General features: G+C 36.7%; 1 protein-coding gene across 6 annotated transcripts in view; it reads left to right on the forward strand.

Annotated features, from left to right (window-relative positions):
* DACH2 (dachshund family transcription factor 2) overlaps nt 1–24,136 on the forward strand; it is a 282,827-nt gene that overhangs the window by 202,807 nt on the left and 55,884 nt on the right. For all 6 annotated transcript variants that reach the window (XM_061359675.1, XM_061359678.1, XM_061359674.1 and 3 more), the window contains exons 4-5: nt 10,056–10,211; nt 13,021–13,193. In XM_061359675.1, the coding sequence (XP_061215659.1) occupies nt 10,056–10,211; nt 13,021–13,193 (329 nt within the window). The remainder of the gene's footprint in view (nt 1–10,055; nt 10,212–13,020; nt 13,194–24,136) is intronic.

The following is a 24,136-nucleotide window of genomic DNA, read 5'->3' on the forward strand; positions in this document are numbered from 1 at the left end:
TCAGAAATATTTTCACTTCATCTGGTATTAATACAACATTTTAATAATGTCTGTTCTGCTTATAGTTGTTATGGTTTTGTGTGCCTCAGAAAGAGCTATGAAGACATAGTATATCCTATATACACAACAGATTTAGGCTGTGTTTTCTTGAATAGTTTGTTAGGCACTATTAGTCTTTTCTAGAGATTTGATCCTGCTTCTTAGAGAAGCTATTGTAAAACTCCCACTGAAACTCATTGAGGAGAATTGCACTAGAGATTAAATGAGAACAACCTAATGACTAGATTTGCTGAATGAGACAAATACTCTGAAAATCAAAGATAGATTGAACCTGTAAGATGTCCAAGTGCTGTGGTAGGTATGCATTCTGCTATTACTATAAGCAAAAAATGAAAGTGATTTTTAAAGGAAGTACAAAGTTGGCTGCTAGTATAGTCCAGGATTTTTTTGTGTGTTATTTTTAGGCTTCAAGTAAGTGAAACACAGTAGATTTCACTGCTGACCTTTTATGTGAATTAGGTTTACTCTCAGGCTCTCCCGGTTTTGGCAGCATTCTACATTTTTTGAAAGTCAGTAATAACTTAGTGCAAGGAATCAAATGCCAGATATAAAAAATGGTGCATCTTCAGAATTAGTATATACCTTGCCAATGTTTCCTGTACTGACACAGCTTGTTGAAAGTGTGCAAGTGTCAGCACTTGCTGATCGTTCATGAAACCCAGGGCTGTAAAATCTCATTGGAGAGCTTCTACAGTCATTCAGTTTGAATAGAACAGGTTATTGGGTATCCCTTTTGCAACCTCTCATTCTCTATTAAAATCTCCAATGTTACGAAGTTCTGTATAGGGGCTTCAAGTTTGCAGAGGTTTGGAATATTGTCCAGATGTATATGTAGGAGGTGCCACAAATTATTTAATTCTTTCAAGCCATATTTTGCATGTTTGAGTTCTTTCAGTATTAGGAGTTTTTGAAAATATTATAGATAAATAATTCATTTATGTCACTGCAGATTAACTCAGAAGACTACAATCTGTAACATGAACTGTTCATAATTATTTAAAAGAAAGAGTAAATGATAAATAGTTAAAACTTGAATGATCTGATTTTGAGCCATGGTGGTAACTATCTGCCGTGGATGGCAAGATGTTCTCAAAGTCTCTCAACATCAAGCTAAACTATCTGGCTAGTTACAGTCAAGATATGCAGTACACGCATCTCAGTGGTTGTTTCAGTAAGTTCTTAGACATGGGAAAATAGTAAGTAAAAAAACACCAAAACCAGAAAACACGTGGTTCGTGGGGACTGAAGGGTCAATGATTATCATCACTGGAATCTGAATCCTAGTTCCTTGCTTGCTGGCTGCAGTTGTTGTATTTAGGAGGATGTATGTTTTATCCTTTCTGGCAAGCAGCCCTACAAACTCTGTTGAAGATCTGAAAGTTAAGCTGTTTTATTTCTGGCTTGTGGATCATGAACGGTAACAAAAACATGACAGACCAAGATCTTGACCTTACTTCTCTCTGTGAAACACACGTTTCTGACAGCAGACTTCGCTTTTGCAGTAGAAGAGAGTTAATTTATTTGTTGATGGGCCTTAACGAGGATACCATGTTCTAGTACAGTATTCTTATCTTTGTATAAGAAAATAAATGGGGATAGAATCACAAACCAATCACTAAAAATGTGAACAATAACCCTTTAGAGTGCAGGAGCGTCCTGGGTTCAGCAGTAGCAGTCATTTTTCTCCTTAGTAGCTGGTGCAGTGCTGTGTTTTTGAGGCAGATCAGTTGTGCAAGAATCATAAAACTTTCAAAATAGTTTTGAACATTTTGTTTTCAAAATAGCCTTGAACAATTAATGGTTGTACTGTCTTTTGAGTTCACCACCATCATGTCTGTTGAAATAATGATCTGTGCAGATTTTTGTAAGCCCTCTTTTGTCTAAAGTGCAGTCTGTATGCTGTCGGGAGTACCGTCTCCCTGGCCCAGCTTTCCAGTGAAAAGGTACATTGTCTGCTAACTGCCTCAGACTTGCTGAGGTTCCTACAAAAGTACCTGAGCATAAGAGAATAGAGGTCATTTATTATCTCCCAGGAAGGGGGTTGCATATGGTTCTGACATTGACATAGCTTCAAAAGAAAGTTCAGGTTTTAACTCTAAATCAACTCCAAAAATAATACTATATACTGTATAGAAGAAACTGAATAAGGGTTTATTACTTATTATTTTATCCACTATAAGAACTAGAAGACATCAAAAGAAGGCAGCAAATGTCAAGTTAACCCCCCAAATGTCTCCAAATAATAAGAGGTAGTTTTTCATACAGTGCATAGGCAGGGTGTGGGACTTCTTGCTGAAGGATATTGTAGATGCTGAAAATTAACATTCATTTCATACAAAAAATTTATCACAGGTTAAATTCAAGGAAGATACCTCTGCTTTTGGAAGTTCCTAACACATAAATTGTTGGAGAGTATTCTGGGAAATTGTCACTATAGGTTTTCTCTGTATTTAAACTCCTCAGTAAGTGTTGCTTTTGGCCCATGTTGGAGAGAAGACATTCAGCTGGATAGGCTGTAGCTGTTTATGTGAAGTCATTCTGAGAGCCATTATTCCTTTAGTTATATTGTCCCCCCGTCCTGAAATACGACTAAGTTCCATTTTGCAAGCCATCAGTATCTAACTGTTGATACAAACATTACAAATTTTCCCTCTCCATTATCACATGGTTAATGATCAGGTAACAAAGAAGCAAAGCATTGTTTATTAATTGGCAGAGCTTTTTTCCAGCATGTCACTTTCCTTCTGAGTCAAACAACTTGTTTTGATGTAATATTTATGCATGACTAAATCAGCAAAAGAAAAGGGAATAGGTACATACAGCTAACTTTGAGCGGAGCTTTTGAATATTAGTGCATTTTAATTAAAATTTATTATAATAGTTTGCATCTAGAAAGATGACATTTCATCTTGCTAAATCTAACTTTAATGGGGTGCTTTGGTGGTGTAAGTTTGGTATTTTGAGTTTAAATGGAGATCTTGCTGCTTTGAGCAGTTTGTATTTTTATAAAAGTAGTCTCTTACATCATACTGCATTTTCTCTTTTTCCTGTGTCTCTTTATCCATTTTGCAACACTTTCACATTTTTTAAATACTGGTTACATGAGGAAAAGGTCATTCATGTTTTAGCAGTTGTCTACAGAAGACTGTTATGGCCAAAAGTTTTTGTTGCTGCAGCCAGTAGTATCTCCACACTGGCCTTAGAAAGTAGGAGAAAACACTCTGTCGTATGTTAGTAGCCATCAGCCTTTTCATGTATGTAATTTGAAGGGATGCATAACCCAGTCTGTTGTTTGAAGGGGAGAGGGAGCAGATTCTATACTGCCCATTGCAGGACATTCCTGCTTTCCAAGCTAACTGGCAGTAAGGCGTTACCTTATTGTTCCAGTATTGTGCTTTAGCACTATAATCAGCAGTCATAATGTAGGAACTTTTGTACACATTGTATTTACCACCACCTTATTTCTTTTTTAATTTTAAAGGAAGAAATTGATGATTTGGGAGGGACGGTTGGGTTCCTAAATAAACATGTCTGTGCTTTTATCTTCAAAAAATTATCTTCCTGAAATTATTTGTTCGTAATTAAATTGGCATCAAATATTCTGACATATTCCCACTTATCGACAGTATCCTGTTTGCTGTGAAATAAACTTTGATTTTGCTGTCATTAAGACTTTTCAAAGAGTTTAGAAATTATATTCAGATTTCAGATGCCTTCTTATTGTATAATTATCAACAGATTACTTCACCTAAGTTCTGACAGACATATTTTTTAAGTATGACTGACTGATGGACAGATTGGGAATTGCTGAATTAATGGGCATATTTCAAAGCTTTGGCAGGGCTAAGCAGTAATTACATCTGCTGAACCACTTGATAAGTTTTTGGAAGTAGCCCAGTAAAGCCATCACTGGATTTCTTCAGTTTTAATATCTTACCCTGCACACTTCCATGGCTTTTGTGAAGGACATAATCCAGAAGTTGCTAGAGCTGAATACACACAGCTAAACAAATCAGTGCATTAAAGCTTTAAATGCATTGCAAATACCCCGTTTAAATTTTCAGGTAGTTGTCATGCTCTTGGGGCTGATTAAAAATTTCATTCCTAATTTAAAGTAAAAAAGTTTATTTGGGACCACAAAAATTGTCCACACTTGCATGGTCCCCATAAATAACATCTACTGCCAATATGAGGGGCAGAATTTGGCCAGGCCATAATCCTGACCAGGAGCGGTTTTATGTTTTTCTGACAATGAGTTTAGCTGGCATGTAACCTGGGTGGCATCTTTTTGTATCCTTACTGTAGTGAGATTCTCTGTTTATCAGATATGACAGAAATTGTTTTCTACCTGTTCTTCTTCTCCTGGGACATTTATATGCTGATACCATGAATAGAGTTGATGGAACGTTGTAGGCTGAAGTATTTTCAGCAGAGGATATTCCATGCAGGCCAAAAAAGTGACTGTTTTTCCCAGTATTGAGGTGAGATAAGGGTATTGGTAAAAGCAAGTAGTCTGGGACACCTGAAAATACTGGGGCTGGGAATGCTGGCAGATAGGCCTATGTTGTTTCAGGAGTGCTGGGGTTCTAGATAAGCAAAAAAAAAATACTTCAAAGGCCTTGTGTGTGCTGGGCACTTATAAAAGAAGTTGGGGGTGATAAATACTTTGATATTCTCAGTGCTGAAATAGCAGTACACTGATTTCTTTTTCCTTTGCAGCTGATGTTATGTTTAATATGCCCAACAGCTTGAAAAATAAGTTAAAAAATAATTTTAGACTAAAATAGGGCAGTGGAGATGGTATTGCTTTTCACAATTTGAGTTCAATTCCTCAGAAATGTATCACAACAAAAAAATAAAATGACAGAGATTGAAGCATTGTGGTGGTTCAATTCAAAGGTACCTCTGACAAGAGGGGTTTTCACTGAGCCAGACCAGACAGTTTTAAGGCTGATAAAATGAATTTGAAACCAAATGAAAAGAAACTGTCACCAAATTGGACTTTGATTACTTTCTGGAGATCTTTCAATACTTAAAAACAAGACACTAATTTAATCATCATAAACATATCTTCACCAAAACCAGTTGGTTTGATTTTCCTTTGAAGAGCAGAAATAGAGAGGTTTATTGCTAGAAAACATGGAGCTTTAAGAGTTTTCTTATAAGATTACTAAAATGGGTGAGTAGTAGTAGCAGTTTAAGAAAAATGAAACTGATCTTATCTCTTGCATTTCCTTCAACTAAACAAAATGAAACTTAAACAGAGGAGCTTTGCTTACAGACATGTACAGGACTGTAAATAACCTTGCAGAGGCTTTGTGACTACAGTGGATTTCATCAATGACATGCACAAGTATTGCTTAGGCTGATTTTACCTATTTGTCTGTGTTACCTACAATTTAACTCCCTGTGCATCTGAACTCATCCGAATTCACTATTCATAGGCATATGGGAAGAGAGACATACAGAATCTGGCTGCTGGGCTGTAAAATGACATTAAGGGAATGCTTACCTCTCATCACATTTTAATTTAGAAGTGAACGGGCTGGGGTTTGTTGCATTAGTTTTGCTTTTCCTTGGTTAAACAGAAGTGTAATTCATGCACTGGTAACTGTAAGTGTGCTCAAATAACCAGTTAAGATGGGTAAATACCGGACTTCAATAGTTAAATATACTCCTTTTATCAAATCCATATAGAGTCCATCTTTATCTGCACCCCACAAAACAGGCACTGTTTCATGTAGGTGACTGTGTATGCTGCGGTTAGGCCTTTTTTTTCCATCCACGTTGTGCATTTAGCTGTGAATCTGAGATCAGAATTGTGCACCACACGTCTGCTGTATGGCCTGAACCAGGGAGTTGAAGCAGGCCAGGCTTTTTTTCAGCTGCTTCAACTGGGCAGCCAGTGCTTTCTGCAGCCCTTTAGGAAGCTGAACAGCTTATATCCCTGCCTTTTTCTTCTCTTCTCACTTCAGCATGGCTACATTAAGGAAACCACAGCAATGTGCTTGCTTCTGACAGTCATCAGGAGCTCTGGAAGATGGAGGTTCTTGTCTCTCTTGCCCTTTTTTAATGCTGAGTACAATCTGGTTTGGGACAAGATCGACTAGAATGCAAACAAGATAAGGAAAAATTACCTTTTTGTCCTTTAGTTTTATCTGTTGGAGAGAAGGTCATATGGGTAGTAGGTAATAGTGTTAAACATAAAGCTTTCTGTAAAGCATATGAATGATGTATTGGCATTTTGACAAATCAACAGACTTCCGAGTGCTCTAATAGTATTCCTATGGCACTTATGAATCAAGTTACTAATATTTTAAAATGGGATGTTCTTTCTCATTTGAACAAAAAGTTACATTTCCCTCATGTAAAGGAGGGAAGTCCAGTTGCTGTTGTCTCATTCTCCTTAATGTTGTATGTTTGCTTTCTTGTTGCATGTATTTTTTTCCCCTTTTGTTTCATATATACCGAGAATCAATCACTTGAAGTCCATCTCTCTTTTTACAGTACTGTGGATCATTGTTTAATTTAGACTCATTTACCCCATATTAAAAAGAATGAGATCTTTCACTAGCTTTCTATGGACAAAGGATTTGGGTTTTTTTTCCCTAATACAAATTTCTTCAAACCAAACCTTTTGAATATTATGAGAGAAGAAAATACAGCTCCCATACCTCTATTTCTCTGTGGTGTATGGTGTGACTCACGTTACGAAGTTTCATTTTAGTTTCAGCTGAAAGCTCATCATACCAAAGCCAGAATTTAGAATCAAAACGTGACATCTTTACCTCACACCTGTTTGGACAATAATTGACAATGAACAGAAATATCCTGAAAAGTTGTGGCTAGACATAAATTTAAAGTATTAAGACTGATTTACTTTTTATAGGTGTATTCGCTTCTAACTTAGGTTAACAAAGAGTTTGAATATGTACATTGATATGTATATATGTCAGATAAGTATTTGCTGATAAAAATGCTGACAGCTGTGTTACTAAATAAGAAAATGTGTATGCTCAAAAATAAATACTTTCTTAAAAAGTTGTGTGACAGTAAAGGACTGAGTATATTACCACAGGCTTGCATTTTACATATTTGGTTTATAATGTGAATCTAGTTCTGTCTTGCTATTAATTTATATGTAATTTTGTCTTATGGAAATCAATAATGCAGGCAAGGATGCAAGTTTTCTGTTTAAACTATTACTTTTCAGCTGTGCAAAGCAGCTGTGGGTAGGATGAATTGGTGGTGTTTGTGGTATAGAGCACAGGAGCAGGACTCGTGAGATCTCACTGCTCTTCCAGTTTCACCATTAGTCTACCAGGTAGCATGGAGAAGTTGCTTTATAATTCTGCATCTCAACCTCCCTCTTGGAAATAAACATACTGCCCTTATAAACCACTTCACAACTGAACAGGTCTAGGTCAGAAGAAGTTCTAATTATTATTTTCTTTTTAAGATGCCTGATACTGCGTAGGATATGCAGTCCAGATTAAATGGTGAAGCTGTTATCTTTGTGGTATACTGCAGATTACAGGATACATTTCATTTAACATGTTCCTTTAAAATAGATCATATGCTCAGCGTTATTTTTTTTACTGTCTCTAAGAAGTGATAGGGAACATAAGAATACAGGAATGGTCTGTAGAGATGAGTGTATTGCAATTTATTCTTGTGTTCCTGGCACTGAATACTGGAGCAGATTTACAAGTGAAATTTGCAGGAAAAAAGTTATTACTGTCCCCATCTGTAAGGAAAACTGGTCCACTGATTTGGACTATACAACATAATTTAAATTCAGTTTCCTACTCCATTGGAAGTTTCCTGTATTCCCTTAAGCAAGTCACTTCTTTTCACAGTGCAAACAGTCCAACTGTAAAATAGAAGTAACTGTGCTTTCCTACGGAGTGTGCATCGGTTGTAAAACTGGGCACAGAAAGCTGGTAGGGCACTCTGATACTGCATGTTCTGGGCTATAGAAGTATGATGGGTAGGTGCAGAAGGCTTTGGAAAGAGAAGAGAAACTTCCAGAAATAAATAAATGAGCTGAGAGCTTAGACAGTCTGTGCTTGGGGTTGAATATTGGAGAAAAACAACTGGGGTGAGGAAGACCTTTAGATTTAGAGATTTGTGCCTAATTTTTGCGACACCTGCCCTGATACATGAAGTTACGTGTATGAATTTCATTTCTAAGCAAAAAAAAGTCATGCTAAGGTGCATGTCATATTTTTTTTGAGGAAGGATAAAATGGAAACGTTAAATTTACTGAAGAAACACATGGAGAAAAACAAAGCTCATTTGGTAAAACAAACTCTAAGCATTTCCTCCCAAAATCTGTTCAAAATGACACGTATAACTTGAAAAATACCAAATAATACCACCCGTGTTTCACAAGAGACAAAAATCATAGAATCATAGAATAGTTAGGGTTGGAAAGGACCTTAAGATCATCAAGTTCCAACCCCCCTGCCATGGGCAGGGACACCTTGCTCTAAACAACTTCTGTACCAAGTAGTAATCAGACGTTATTTGAATGAGCTGATATACAGTATATTAAATAACAAAGATGCTGACACAGCCTTAACTGTAGTAGTTCTAATTACTACACTATGCCATGTTATATTATATCACATGACATAATTTAGCATATCATTCTTTGTCAGTGTATTACTCATCATTTTACAAATTACAGATCTTTTATAGGAAGGTAATTCATACTTGGACATAGTGCTAAATTGATGGAGTGTTTTCCTTTTTTCTCAATCATTGATCTTTCAAACTTTTGCATTTAGCAGTATTAATCATGTTTATTAGCTAAGTGTTGTCATAACGAATGGAATTTTTCTGTTACTTTCATATTCAATTAAAATGTTTTTTGTTTGCTGCCTCTGCCTCTATCTGCTGCATCACAGTAATCTATTTACTTATTCTAATTGAAATTCCTGTTCATAAACTCACAACAAAGTCAATACCGCAGTTAGGCATTTTCATAGCAATCTATAATCTAGTTGAAATGTGGGTGTATCTGGGAAGGGAGTGTACTGAAAATATCTTTTAACTATAGCAATGCTTAATCTTACTTTTTAGGTAGCTTGTTTTTTGGACCAGATGTATTTTAGAATTCACTAACATGGTCCACTTAACTACTGTTTAAAAGGAATTTGTTGTTCAAGTGTATAAGCGTAATACGGAAGAAAACTATGATCCGTCAAATTGCCGCAGAAGTCGAAACAAATATTCTAGACCAAACATGAGTGCCTAGTTTGCTATGCTGTTTTTGTTGTAGACAGTAATTACTATGCATAATAGATCTCTGGACTCTTTAAATTTAAATTCCTGAATATTGATTATTTCCAAGCCAAACCTAGTGCCTGGCTTGCTTAACCTAGCAAAGTGAAGTGTTTCACTTAGGACATTCCCAGGATCAAACCCAGCAGCGGAGGGAAAGCTCTTTGAGCTCAAAGATAACATATCAGCAGGGCAAATTGTTGTGACCTGTTCAGGGATGAATTTAAGCTAGAATGCCTGTGAGCATGGAGGAATTGAATAGCTGAGCGACCCTCCAGTAAGATTAACAGCAGTGAGAGACCTGACAGGCCTGAGGGTGGACACAGATTAGTGTCTGACAGGGATTGGGTGGCCTGATTCCCTGTGATAGCAGGAAATGGTTTTCAGTGTCTGCGATGTTCTCTTTCTGCCTTATTTACTTAATGTGACTGATGTTTACTTGGATGATTTTATTCTAAAACATTTAGGTTTTCCTGTTTCCAGAAACTACTGTTATGAAGATAGGTGATGCTGAAAGTTTCTAATAATATTTTTTGCCTGGTGTGTATTTATTACTTCATTAAAAAATCTTCAGGTGTCCTTTCAGGTGCTGTGTTTGTCCTTGCTGCTTAGCCATGCAAAGAGTATTAGCTTGCTGCTAACCAAGCAAGATGTCCTTTAAAGAAAAGTAGATGCCATTTATGGTTTGTGTGTACCTTGTTTTGCAGGTGGAAGTGAATCCTCCTGGGATAAAGACAAGCTTCAGTCTCCCATTACAACAGGATCACAGCACAGCATTGGTCATCCCACACTGTCAGGGCAGTCGAGCCTTGGAAGTGCACACCCACTCAGTCCTCTCCAACAGAATCACCTGCTTACCAACAGTATGTACTGTGCTCTTAGAGGGGGGAAAAGAAGTACAAGGAGCTCTGCTTGGAGGCTGGGCTTGCATTACTTCCCAGCATCCTGGAGGTGGGGAAAAGGATGAGAGGCACATGAGCTGACAGAGGGTCAGTCCTCTCATTGTCTGCTGCACTTGTGCATGATGTCCAAGCCACCCACTGGGGTACAGCCACCCACTGCTGGGCTGGTGACTGTCAGTCCTTAATTGACATTTCCATGTCGTGGGCTGAAGGGAAAATAGCCATAAAGCTGCTTAAAATTTTAGCTATGTAAAAAAATTCTCTTCCAAGTGAAAATGCTGACCACCAAATAAAGATATGAGAGTGAGGAATATATGCAAAATGTCTAGTTAAATGCGAACAGAAGCAGTCCCTTTGCCTTGTTTTGCATTGTACATGCCAGGTGTGGGGAAGGTTATCCATTGAACCCAGCTATCCCAAAGCAAGTAGAACAAAATGGCACAGATGAAGTCTGGATTTGGAACTTAAAGCTCCCTTTCAAACCTTTTCTCTCTTCCATACCGTAGGAAGGGAGTGGGTGCAAAGCCAACAGTTCCCCTTCTCCTTAGCACGCAAAGATGGAAGGAAGGGAAAATTATTCCAAGAAAGATATCAAGGATTAATATTTTAAAAATTAGTGAGAACTTAATTCTAACAGATTATGATGGATGAAAAATGAAAGTCTCACTGTTTCTGAATTCTTTGTTTAAGCTCTTCATCCTCAGAGTTTTGAAAGTTGATTTTTTTGGTATTTTAATGAATGAATGACACAATTCTAGGAGCAGATAGTTCTTTGTTGCCTGTGTAGGGCTCCAGACTTGAACAAAGCAAAGCCATTGAAATGACTCCTACAATATGGATCTGCTTTGTTCTTGGGAAGGTATGGACGTGGGAATTTTGGGTTAGTGTCAGCAGTTAGGAATCACTAGATCATAGGACCCAAGATCACTGTGGTTTATTCTTTCATTTTAGATTCTTGTATAATTTTATACCTGTATGTATTTTGCATACAGGTATATTGTGTTCTTTGCAGTTAAAGAAAACTTTAAAGTTATTTTCCAGTAGATTTTGTGGTAAACAAATGTCTGTAGGCCATTAAAGGGTTTATTGAATGTCAGACATGATGTCCAATGATTTGTAAGCGTAGGATATATTTTCTTCATAGTCCTCTGAAATGTTTGACGGATTGTGTCTTAAAACTGGTGATGTGCTGTTAAATTCTGTTTGTAGTTTGCATTTAGTTTGCATGTCAATTGGACTTTAAGTAGACATACAACTCAATGTGGCCAGATGGTGTCTGGGAGTTTTGGAACTCTATAGAGTATGAGGAAAGATTATTGGGCTGTTAAGGGAGACATGCAGGGGAACAAAGGCTTATGGATATAAGCGCTGAAGGGGATTTTCAGTATGGTTTAAAGTGAAGGGAGATGTATGTGGGCGTTGCTTATTACTTCTCATAATTAATATTGGCATGGATCATCATATAAAGTATATAGTGAATCATAAGACATCACAGTTGTTGATCATGATATACTCAAGCTAAACAGAAATAATGTGGGAGCTAAAAATAAATAAGTTTTTGATTTTCGTGGTGGGCACAGTGATGTTTTTATATCGCTATAGTTTAATCATATTGGAATAATATAAGCTACATCAGTCAGTGATATTTTTTGTTGTGGGTTCTGTCAGACACCCAAATGGTGACCGGTCTTCTCATTTAGAATAGTTAAGATAGAGCCAAAGGTTAAAAAACTTTTAGAACTAATTAACATCAATAGCAAATGGTTAGGGCTAGTTATATGATTATGTTATTAACTACTTGTACCTGAGATTTTTAATAAGAATTTATAATCTACGTTTCATTTAGAAAAATAATATGACATTTTCTCTGGGTGAACGAGTTCTCTTTTTTCTGAAAAAATAATTTTGGATACCTAAAGGTAGCTTCAGGTGGTCTCTTTAATGAATTCTTAAATGCAAAACAACCCTAAAACAATTTTTTAAGTGAATTGATGTTTTTGTCTTGCTTTCCATTGTAGTAATTACTAAATACAACAAGTAATACCCATGCTGAAGTAGATATTAATGAAATATGAGAATCCAGTTCTTGGTAGCAGTTAACATCACCTTTTTGGCAATGTCAAGATCTTCAAGTTGGTCCAAATGAATTTCGTACTTTCTTAAATTGTTTTATATCCATAGCAGAAGATGATATAAAATGACTTTTTGGAAATTAAATAAACCTCTGGAAACAATTTTAACCTCTCATTGCATGTTCCAGTTCACAGACCTTCTGTATAAGAGTTCAGTACTGTCTGTAGTCCAACCCTCAGCTTCCTGTATTCAAGAAATAGTCCTAATATAAAAATCTAGTCTCAGTTTGCTGTGTATGTGAATTAAGAATAGTAAGAGGACTTGGTATGAATATATTGTCAGGTAAAATTATTAAGAAATATTAGTTGGATGTACTGAAAGAATATACAAATATCTGCATGTTTTGTGGGGTTTTTCTTTATTGCTCTTAATAGAGATTACTGAGCTTACACACTGTTGTATATTCATTTTGCTAATATTGTGTTACTTTACAGCTGTATGTTTCTTCCCTAATGCAAATCATACAGCCTTTTCTGGCATGCAGACAATTAATCCCTGTGTAACATCAAAATTATTAACACAGTAATACTGAGTTTGACTGATCAATGTTCCAGTAGAATACAGGGTCTTAAAAATGAAGATGTTAGGTTATAAAATGAAGGACCGACACACACAACCTGTCCATGCTCTCTTCTAGGGATAGACCTGCCGTTCATGATGATGCCCCACCCTCTGCTTCCCGTCAGCCTACCTCCTGCTTCGGTTGCAATGGCAATGAATCAGATGAACCACCTCAATACAATAGCTAACATGGCTGCAGCAGCCCAAATGCACAGTCCTCTTTCCAGGGCGGGGGCATCTGTTATAAAGGTAAGAGTAATATACAAGACTTAGAAAAAAAAAAAGCTTTTCATAGCTAACAAAAACATTTACAGTGACTTTCTTAAGGAAGATAACTGAGAGCTTATACTGCCTATACGACACCTGGTCTGCGCTTCCTGATAGTGCTTCAGTCTGAGGAAATGCCCATGAGTACAGTCAAAAAGTTAAGATGATCTGCTCTATCTACAAATCTGTAATGTAATTAAAAACAGAAACTAACAGTCACTAGGGGAATTAACAGTGCTGCATCTGTGAAAGCTCAAAACCTATTCTAAAATGTTGTTTAAAATCAAACTTAATGTTATACTTCAAAGAAATTGCTATAGAATGTAACAGAAACTCTGGTGCGGTGTAATTCCAGAACAGGTTAGTAACAGAGAAAATAATCAGAAATACCTTAGTGAGTACAGTCTCTGCTAGCCACACTAAATATCCTTCTGGCTGGATAAAAATTGCTTACTACTTTGGAAAGGCTTCTGGTAGTCTCTTCAAAGCAGGTTGCTCAGAAAATTTGAAGCCTGTGTTGATTGCTGCAGAACTGCCACACGCTAAAAATATGTTATGACAAGAAAATTTCAAAGTAGAAGGATATAGGATCAGTGCATGTGAAGGATTGGTGCTATGGTGTTCTCTAAAACACAGCGTGTCCTTATTGAGCAAAAATGAAAGGCTTTGTGAGTCTTTTATGTGTATTTTCAGGCAAGTGTATGTTTCTTGTTGAGAAAATAAAATTTTGTCACCTTTGGAAGGTAGTTACTATAATCCATTTGTCTTTGTTTTTAAATATGTGAGTCTGTAGAGCTGCCTGTTCTGGGAGGTACAGGTCTTTTTGCTTTCATATTTATGCTCATTTGCACTCATGTATCCCCATCACTCTGGAATCCTAAAATTCTGAGTTACTTTATTATAATAACTCTCACTGATTTGCTGAATTAATCTCTTATATCTTTATTGTAAAAATCTTAATTATCAAATATCTTTATTTAATCATTGAGAAAGCTTCTGTTGCTAATATGAACTTTTGTCCCTACATCAAGTAGGGAAAGAAACTACTACACAACCGCATTTCTTTTTCATGCGTGTATTTACTGATACAAGCATCCTTTCAAAGAAGAAAGCAAATCTTTTCTGTCACGTCACAGTAGCATAAAATATGTGTCTCTGTTGCTGAGGTTCTGGAGATCTTTGGTTTTCTTCTGATCTTATTCCTTGGCCAGAGCATCTCCAAAATTGTCTTAGGTTGTTTCTGTTATTTACTGAAGACTGTAACATATTGGGTTTTGGATTCTGGAAGGCTGGTAAAATTCAGGGGGGGGGCTGTCTCCGGTTAGGAACTATTTAGGATTAAGATCTATAAAAAATCCTTATAATCAATATGTCCACACAGTTATTGACTGGGCAGAGGAAAAGTGATACCTCTGATGTCCAACTGTGCATTAGTTAATGCAAGTCACTGGATTGTTAGAAATTAATTGAGGTTCCATTTGTTCCACTCAGTAGCCTTTTCTTTAACTGTTCAGAGACCTCCTGAGAAAATCATAACTTAAATACAACAGCGGAATATGCTTTGATAATATTTGAAATACTATCAGTATGTCAAAATTAAGAGTAAATATGTATTTATAAGCAGTGCTAGTTCTTTCTAACATAAGCTACAGTTTTTGCAAACAGTTAGGTGTAGCAGGCCCTTGCTGATCCTAGTCATTTACAGCTATTTTTACCCCAGCACCTGAACTAGAGGATACACAGTATCTCTGCAGCAACAGTAGGTCTCACTAGCGCTCTAATGGGAATTATATCCTCCACATGATGTAAAGGAAAATACCAGTAGGTAATGTGACAGAGGGAAAATGTGCATGCATTGGTGTGTCACTCTTACCTGTCAAGTGATACTGCATCTTCCTCTTGTTTCTTCTGAGTGCTGAAACAGTAAATGATTTTTATTACAGAGTGTGAGGCTCCTTTTGTCCTTTCCTACCCTTATGTACAATCATCTAGTTCTGAATGATGACCAATTAAGGCAAAATCCTAGTACAAAACAGGTAAAAGAGAAGCATTGCCACTGTTGTTATGTCAGCAGTGTTACTTTTATTAGATAACATTATTTAAGTGCATTTAATAAGTTCAAAAATGACTAGTTTTAAATAGACTGCAACCTCATGTCATTACTTAAAATGGAAGAAATGAATTGAATATATTGAGTGTGTATCTGTTTCCATACTCTGATGACTAAAACGCCACTTGGCCTGTTTCCTGAAGGTGTGAGAATCAGCTGCTTTATACAGGTTTTGAATGAAGTCATTATGCTTTTTATATCACATTTGCCATTTAGAAATAAGCTGTTCTACCAAGATATGCATGATCAGCAAAGTTAACATTTAGTGCTCCAGAAAGAAATGTCATAACTATGAAACTTGATTTCTTCCTGACAGGCACACTGTAAATTAAGCAGGCACAATGGCCAGGCTCACTAAACCTTCTTAGCCATCTATAAGATGATCTGATGTGATTATAGCAGCACCCACTGGCACTACTACAGCTACAGTTCTGACAGTGCCCCTGTAATAAATCCCATCTTTCAGGGATTTACTGTGCATCTGAAAGATTCTCTGTTTGAAACTTGTCTCAAATGGTTCTGGAGAACCTGTATAATGGAGGGTCTCATGTGGCAAACACAAAATTTGACAGTAATGACAGTAACACTGACTTCACCACTGTCTCTGTTCTCCCTTTGTGTCTACTGTCCTGTTAGTTCTGTTTTTTTTCCAGAACTGTTCTTCAGCTGGATGAAGTCTGGCATCCAGTCACTATGTAAAAGGCCTAGGTGTAAAATGCTTTGCCAGCATAGTCTTGAGGGCCTGTCTGGGGTGGAACTTAGCTGAAGTACACCTGAATCGTGGTTTAGGATAGAAACAGTAGTGAATAAATATAGGAGTTTACTCTCATCCAATAATTTTGTTCCCGTAACTCTACTTGGTGACAGTATTCTTAGGTCTTCAGAAGCAATGTTTGGATGGGCTCTTTACAGAGAAGAGAAAGGATTTCACTGAAGGTTATGGAACAACTCAACTCCAGAGAGCAGTAACTGTATAACATTAAGATTTTTATTTTACAGTGGACCTATAATGAAGACGATCAATTATGTAACCAATCACATGACTGTTAAGCATTCACAGCATATTATGCAGTTTATCATAAAGGTGCTGTTAACATGTATGCTGAGAACACCAGTTTAACATTATGCTGGAAGCCCACCTAAATCATAACAGATCATTTAAATTAAATTGGGTCCAAAGGAGTTGAGACCTCACAGCATGTAATGTGGATGGCACGTATATGAAGATGTCTTGTGGCAAAAATGGGGCTAGCTCTTCTGTTCACTGACAGACCTCAGAATCAGACCATGCCCATATAACAACTCTGTCTATAGAGGCCTTGAACAGTGGCTCCTCAGGCTATGTACAGGAAGGGTAGCAGGAGTATTAAGGTAGTGTCATCAGTTCCAATGTCTTTATTTATGCTGGTTATGCCAGAAGAGGCTTATATGATTAAAAAACATACTAGCTTGCACTGCACAATTTCAGCCAAAAGGGGGGGAGAGAGGGCGGGGGAGGTTTGAGAACAAAAGTATAAGGAGAACTGGAGTTTCTGGAGCTATGACAATGTGAAACTGTAAGTGCTGAAAGGCCACTTTCCCAGATGCCCTTTGGAAGAGGTTAGTGGGAGATACTGTGAAACTGTGGGAACCAAATCCAAACCAGGGGCTGTAAGCTGCTCCCTTTTGTGTTAGATATCAAAAGAGTACTGAGATAATGAGGCAAACTTTTATCCCAGAGTTCCGAGAGCCTCTTTTTCACTTTTATCCCAGTTTTTCCTTGCTGCTTGTTCTTTTCACCCAACATGGTTTGCACTTTCCTTGCTTATTTTGCTCATGGCTCCCCTTGCTCCTCCATCTCTCCTCTTTTTCTTTCCTTCTACCTTTCCTTCTGGCTCTCCATCAGCTTCTTCTGAGCCACTAAGAGATGTGTTTCTGAGTAGGAGTTTTCTGCAAATTGGTTTCACACTGTCCATTTTTCTTCTGTCATCATTCCCTCATGCTTGCTGTATTCTTACTTTTCTCTTACTCTTTCTGCTCTTGTGCCATTTGTCCCTAATTGTGAGCGGCATATTTGTTGAATACAGCTGGAAAACCAAGAGGGAAAAAAGTTAAAATGTAAAACCCCACCACCCTTGCTCCAAAAAAAACCCCAAAAGGACATTTTAGGTGAAACACAGTGTTTTGTTTTGAGAGGGAAACTGGAATCTGGTACTTCACAGCAACCCTACACAATTCACAATTTCCGGCTGAATATTTTTGTCTGCTGATAAACAGAGCAAAGCGTTGTTTGTGGAGTGTGATCTAGACATGCAGTAGAGATTTTGGAGTCTCCTTTTCTTTGTGTTCTGTTCTCCTGATCTTGCGGGATTGTTAAAGCATTTGTAAAGGATGTATATGACATGATTTTAAATTCCCTGAAGAGAATACAGATGGGCTGTGTAATTATTGCTGAGAGGTGCTATTTTCTGTGTGCTGTACAACTCACATTCATAATATTTACTTGACAGCCAGAAAAATGTGGCCATCTCCGAATACTCTGAAACAATTCTTCTTGGTATAAAAACATTTCTCATTACAGAATGTATAACATATTTAAGTTCATATCTCTCTGTGCATTCAATTAATTCTGAATTGCTTTTGGAATATTACAACATTTATGAAATAAAACTGTAAAATTTAAGATCTTTTTCTCATTATTGGATTTATTCTGCCCTGTTTCATAGCATGTGCTCATTGCTGGCAGGTTATTGCTGAAATGGGCACTAGAATATGCTGGGGGAGTGACATGTGAAACAGTAATTCGAATTGGTGTTACCTTGCAGGTGAGTAGGAGGACTGGCAAGAGTTTCTGCCCCTCGTCTGGCTGGAACTGTAATGCAGCTCCGGTTGTGTAGTCACTGGGGTAGCTCGTGCATAAAGAGTCTGAATTTTGCCTTGTGCCTTATGCCTCTATTTGTATGAGATGAGTAGTATCTATAAATGTCAGCTGTTTGAAAGACAGTGTTATGTGAGTGTGGGCAGAAAACACATGTAGCACATAGCCTCCTTTGCTGAATTTGTTCCAGGCCACAGACATGGTCCAGCAGTCTTCCGATCAGATGCTGTGCTTACTTTATGCACGGGCAGTTGGTATAGTTCTTTTATTTTAAAGTAGCAAGCGTATTTAGCACTGTTAGGTATATGGTTGGACTGAATGATGTTAAAGGTCTTTTTCAACGTAATGAGTCTGTGATTTTGTGTTTCTAAGTTTGCTTCTTACAAGGCTAATTTTGTGGCTGTATCTGTATGTACAGTTTTGTATCTTTTTATTCAGTGAAACAGAGAAACTGCTATGGTGGGTGATGTTCAGGTCCCTACAAATTGCATTAAATACCCTTCTGATCTCTCCATCTTTGAAGGGAGTCATATCCCTCTTCCTGCAATGCCAAGAATGCCTCACTTGTTAACTCCGAGATGCCTAGTTGCTACATTAAAGAATAAGCCATGAATACTTAAACTTGGAAATTGAAAAAATACAGTAGGAAGCATCTCTTTTTTTTTTCAAAGCTTTCAAGGGAATATTATGAGGTCAGGCACATACTAGCTTTTAGTTCGGGCTCAGATCTTTTTAGTATTGGCTCAGTCATTTGTATTTGTACTTAATACCTAATATAGCTGTAGCATAGATTAGATACAACATTATCATCATTAGTCCTGAGAGTGCCTTTCTTTCACTCAGTAACAGTACTGGGTGGAACGGTTCATAGGAGGCGTACAAGTAGAAAGTTTCCATTACCGGTTCCTTTCCGATTTTAGTCAGTATTATGTTTTCAGATTCAAATTATAATGGAAATGTAAAATCTTAATATGCGAGCAAAGGCTGACAGTTTTCACAGTGACTGCTGATTTAAGAAATGGTGAAGAAGGAAGCTCTTTGGCTCTTTACCAATACCATCGTATTAGCTGCAGGTTTCTGTTTGGCTGAGCAGCTGGCAATTAATGAATTGATAGGAAGTAGTCACAAGGTAATGGAATTAGCAAGTGAACATCTGGTATTAAAAATCAGTAAACATAGAAAAGTTTTTATGAATTTTCAAATTTGGTGGGAAAATAATTGCCAGTCGACTACGACTGTAACAACTGTATATACACAGTGAAAAAAAGGGTATTTTAAATGGCAAAGTAGATATTTTTAAGTGAATGACTTCCCGATGCACTGCAAAAGATGAATGGAATCCAGCTGGCTTTCAGACATACAGATCCTATCTTAGTTTTCAGACCAGCTGTTTACCTTGTTCATCTCCAGTTCTTAACAGCACTTGGAGATTCTATAAGTAGCTCAGAAGACCAGCTCACTCATAGTCTTTGCATGTGTTCATTTCCAGACTAAGATGATTCAAAATACAAACTACTGTTCTCTTGCCCAGAAATTGTAGCTAACCGTGGTATTTCTTGTAGGCCACTCTCTGGCATCATTTCAGATTCAGCACAGCTCCTGATAACCATTTCAGGATCATTCTTTTTCTTTGAAAAGCCTGTATGCCAATTATGTACTGCTTTTCTCAATAATGCATTAGTTAAAGACTGTAAATTTCAGAACTATGTTGAAAAATGTACTTTATATTAGAATCTAAATAGTATTGGTATCAATTAAGTTTGTCTGGAAAGAAATATGTGCCTTAATACTAAGTAAAAAACAAATAAAAATTAAGAATATTAGCAATTTAGTTCTTTGCTAACTGAAGTTGTGTTAACTTCTCATATTCTCCTCTTTTATTGAGAATGGAATTTAGCCAGGAAGATAGAGCAGCAGTGTCACAGGCATGGAATTGTGGTGGTTTGGGATAGGAGGTGAAGAGGTCTGCAGCCATTCTGCTGGTTGGCTGCTTCTGGCTTCACAGACCCCTCCAGAGAGACATGGGGCTCTGTTTTCTAGATTTGTTTAACTGTGTGGTCCATTTTGTGAACCTGAATGGTGTTTTAGCAAGCACTGGGAGATTGAGGTGTGTCACAAGAAATATTCCAGTTGAGGACTAGGATGCAGATTAATGTTGGAAAATTTATTCTGCCAGAGCCTATGAACTCCCTGTTTTTCCAACATGGTCATCAGCTCTAAATCTTTCTTACAATAGGTGAAAATTCTAATCTAGACCTAGAGGCAGTAGAATCCCTGGTTTTCTTTTCTCTCTGTTTCATTAGCAAGGTCTAGTGAATTCCAGCTCTCCTGCCACTGCAGAGCCCTTGTAGAGTACAGAAGCAGCACCTCAATTAAATACGAAATATCAAGATAAATGTCTGAATAAAATATCCAGGACTTAGACAAACTTCCAAAACCTGCTTGTCAGCAGTGAAATGCCATTAAATCCTCTAGGAACTCATTAATAGATTAACATTTGGAAGAGTAATTACAGCTACATTAGAACTAAGAATAAAGAAAAATAAAGGAAAATCCAGCAGCATCATTTCTCTAAACTCTTGACACAAAATGAAGATCAATACCATAAAAAAAATCAGAGGTAAGGAATTAAGGTCAAGATGATTATGTCAAAAATAGGTAAGCTGTTCATATATATTTCAAGAAAAAAACCCTACTCTGGATGCAAGTGGTATGTGGTGTTTTGAGTTATTTGTGTGCAATACTACCTCGCTGGATAGAAAAACGATATTGAGGGGAAATCAAGGATGTATCTAGAAATTGGAAGAGTTGATCACAACTAAAATTAACAATGTCAAGCTTTGTAGCTACAATTTCCGAGCCAAAGCAAGACACTGATCTTTAGTGAGACAAATATATTACCCTTCAAAGGGATTAAATACTGCAAAAGTCTTCTTTGAGAATTTATGTTACAGCTCTGTAGCAGAGAGAGAAAAGATAAGGTAAAGTAGGTACTGTAGTGAGATAAATAGGTGAGATCTTGAGAAATGTTTTCATTTTTCATAAAATTCTCACTCTCTGCAAATTTTATATATATAATTCATTCCATTATAACCTGGAATATGAATCTTGCAAATTTATGAATAGGAGGAAATACAAGTGGAGAAAATAGGACTTTATTTAGAAATGCTTTTCTATTACTGAGTGTATCTGCTGTAGAGCCAGGCTACACAGCACTCTGCCAGTAGGAACTGAGTTATTTTCAAGAGGAAGAAGATTAAAATATATGAAAAGTAACAAGGCTGTAAAATACATAGATGACAAATAAAATGAAGTCATCAATGTGTAAAAAAAATTGTTAAGGTTTTAGATTTCCAATTTTCCTATTTAAATGCCCTCATTGATTTGTTACAAATACTGTTAACCCTGTGTTTGGAAAATGGTGAGGACATTATCACTTGTGTTCTCATTTGTAATAAAATAGATTAACTTGCTGTGAAATTTTAACTAGGCTGAGACACAACAGTAGCTACCTAATGAACCAGAGCACATTGCTGTTAAGTAGCTAAATAGATGCATACTGATTACAGGACTGAAAAATGGATCTGTTTACTTGCAAAAAAAAGAGTCTGTTCATAGTGTTATTCATTATAGTGGGGGAAATTCAGCACACAGACATTTAGAAATAGACAATTTCTCCCTCCATATGCAGTCTTATGTGATGATACTGTATCCTAATTTGCAGTACATATAATATGGGGAAAATTTCAGCTCCTTTGTTGCTTATAGAGAAAATTGTATCCTCTCTGTACATGTAAATTTTTATAACTGATAAGACGTTAGATGACATAATCAACTAATTCACTTAGAAAGTGATTCACTGTGTGATTAAGAATGACATTATTATTTGACACTTTTATTTCTGTCTGAACATTTCAAACCAAGACCCTGAGTTTGAAGGCAAATTACTTGAAGCAAAGATTATTTTATAGCAAGAGACAATGGGAAATGCAGTTACCAGAAGGAGCTCAAATACTTTGCTTTTCCAAATCATCAGCTTTTGAATTACTCAAATAACTCCCATTTAAGATGACATATATGGCTGTTTGTGTGATATCTAAGTGTTAATTCATAGTCATATTTGTTCATAGCTTTTTTTTGCAGAACAGTTGGCATGTCCTCTTCTTGGCTATTCATTTTCATGGTTGTAGTAGACAATGAAATTTACTTACACTATGTACTCTTCTGTTAAATTAATCATTTCAAAATGGTATCTTAATTGTAAATTGAGTGCTCAGTGTGGTAAAAAAAGGGAAAATAGTGCCAAAGAGGACAGTTAAAACTGAAATCCAGGCAAATAAAATTGCAGTCATAGTTGTAGCCTGTGAGCAGTAACCTATTTGGAAGCTATTATTTACACAAAGGTAAAAGACACACAGTATTTATAAACTCAGGATTGGAGGTATATGTTTCGTCATTTATTTAGGAGAATACTTCTTGGGGTTAGAATATGACTTCTACAGGCAACTTAGTAAGCAGCCCATCCACAAAGTCTTGAATCTCTTTTGCTCTTCTTCTTTATCTCAGCAACCTCTAAAAACCATTCTTTTGGAGGCCAAGAAGAGCAAAACACAGGAGACTTTAAAATCACTGACTGACTTTTTTTCCCTCCAGAATTTGGAAACTGTTTATTTAAAACTATTCAGTTTCCAAAATTTTAAGAACTGGAAACTCAACGTAATATATTCATATCTGTTAAAACTCAATAAACATTTTAATTAGCATTCAAAAATACTGCAATTAAAAATATCCCTTTAAGATTTATTAGTTACTGTATGTTCATTAAATAACAGATAATTAGTGAAAACAGATCCATAGAGGATTAACAGCTATGTAATAGATACACATCTGTTACAAGATCTTGAGCCTCAGTTGTTATTTAATGTACAATAACTATCGTATTAAAAACACATGCAGTGCTACGTTTTCAGCTGGTGTGATTGGAATAGTCAAGCGCCATCCCTTGTTATCAGGAGGATCCAATCTCATATTGCCTTTGCATCATTCTCAAATATATCTGTAAATGTGAAGATGAGTGTGGTTTAGAGAGATGGTTTTAATGGGTAACAGAATACTCTTAAAATGTCAGTCCTACCGCCAGTGTTATTAATGAATTGTCTCAACAGGTTATGAACAGAAGCTATTCTGCTAGCTATTTATAGTGGAAAAACTATTAGAATCTACCATTCTCTTCCTAAAGCTGTGTTATTGATTTAGGATACTGTCTAGCAAAAGCTGTGTAAAAAGTTCAGATGTTAGTGAGTCTATTTTCAAAGCACACAGTAAATTGCCCCCCAGTAGCCAGATTGCATATTCCTAATGAAAAATCTTTGAGAATAGGTTAGGAAGGCAGAGAAATTGCAAAGTTCCTTTGAGACAGCTTCCCCAGATTATGCTGTAATTGTGGTTCTTAATGAGATGGGGGTAAGAGGATCTCCCTTTAAAAAAAAAAAAAACACAACAAAAGTAATATTTCAGTTCTGAGTTTCCATGGGGAGCAGCTGATTGCCAGGGATGAAGGCAACTCCAAAGATGCAGTTTCTGGATTTCTGCAAAATCAAGCATCCCCTTGTTAGCACTCCTTTGGAGCTGCACCTTCAGGGTTCCATAACAGAGGATTAAAGTGCAGAAGGGTTTTTAAAAATATGTAAAGTGTCTCAGGTCATGACCTGTCCCTTTCACCGGATTTTCATTTTTTTGCTGGTCCCAGGAACACGAATGAAGGGTACTGGAATTTTTAATTGATTCAGAAAATTATACATGTGGAAGCACTGGGTTGGAAGGGATCTCAAGTGGTCATATAGTCTCTTGCCTTCCTCAAGACAGGATGAATTAGTACTTTATGCCATGCTTGTCTAACCTGTTCCTAAAGACTTTTACTAGTGAAAAATCCATGGTATCTTCAGCCAATCCTCAAGT

The sequence above is a fragment of the Neopsephotus bourkii genome, unplaced genomic scaffold, assembly GCF_033783945.1.
Source record: "Neopsephotus bourkii isolate Nb327-2 ecotype Australia unplaced genomic scaffold, CSIRO-AGI_Nbou_v1 NB_991, whole genome shotgun sequence".
Classification (NCBI taxonomy): domain Eukaryota; kingdom Metazoa; phylum Chordata; class Aves; order Psittaciformes; family Psittacidae; genus Neopsephotus; species Neopsephotus bourkii.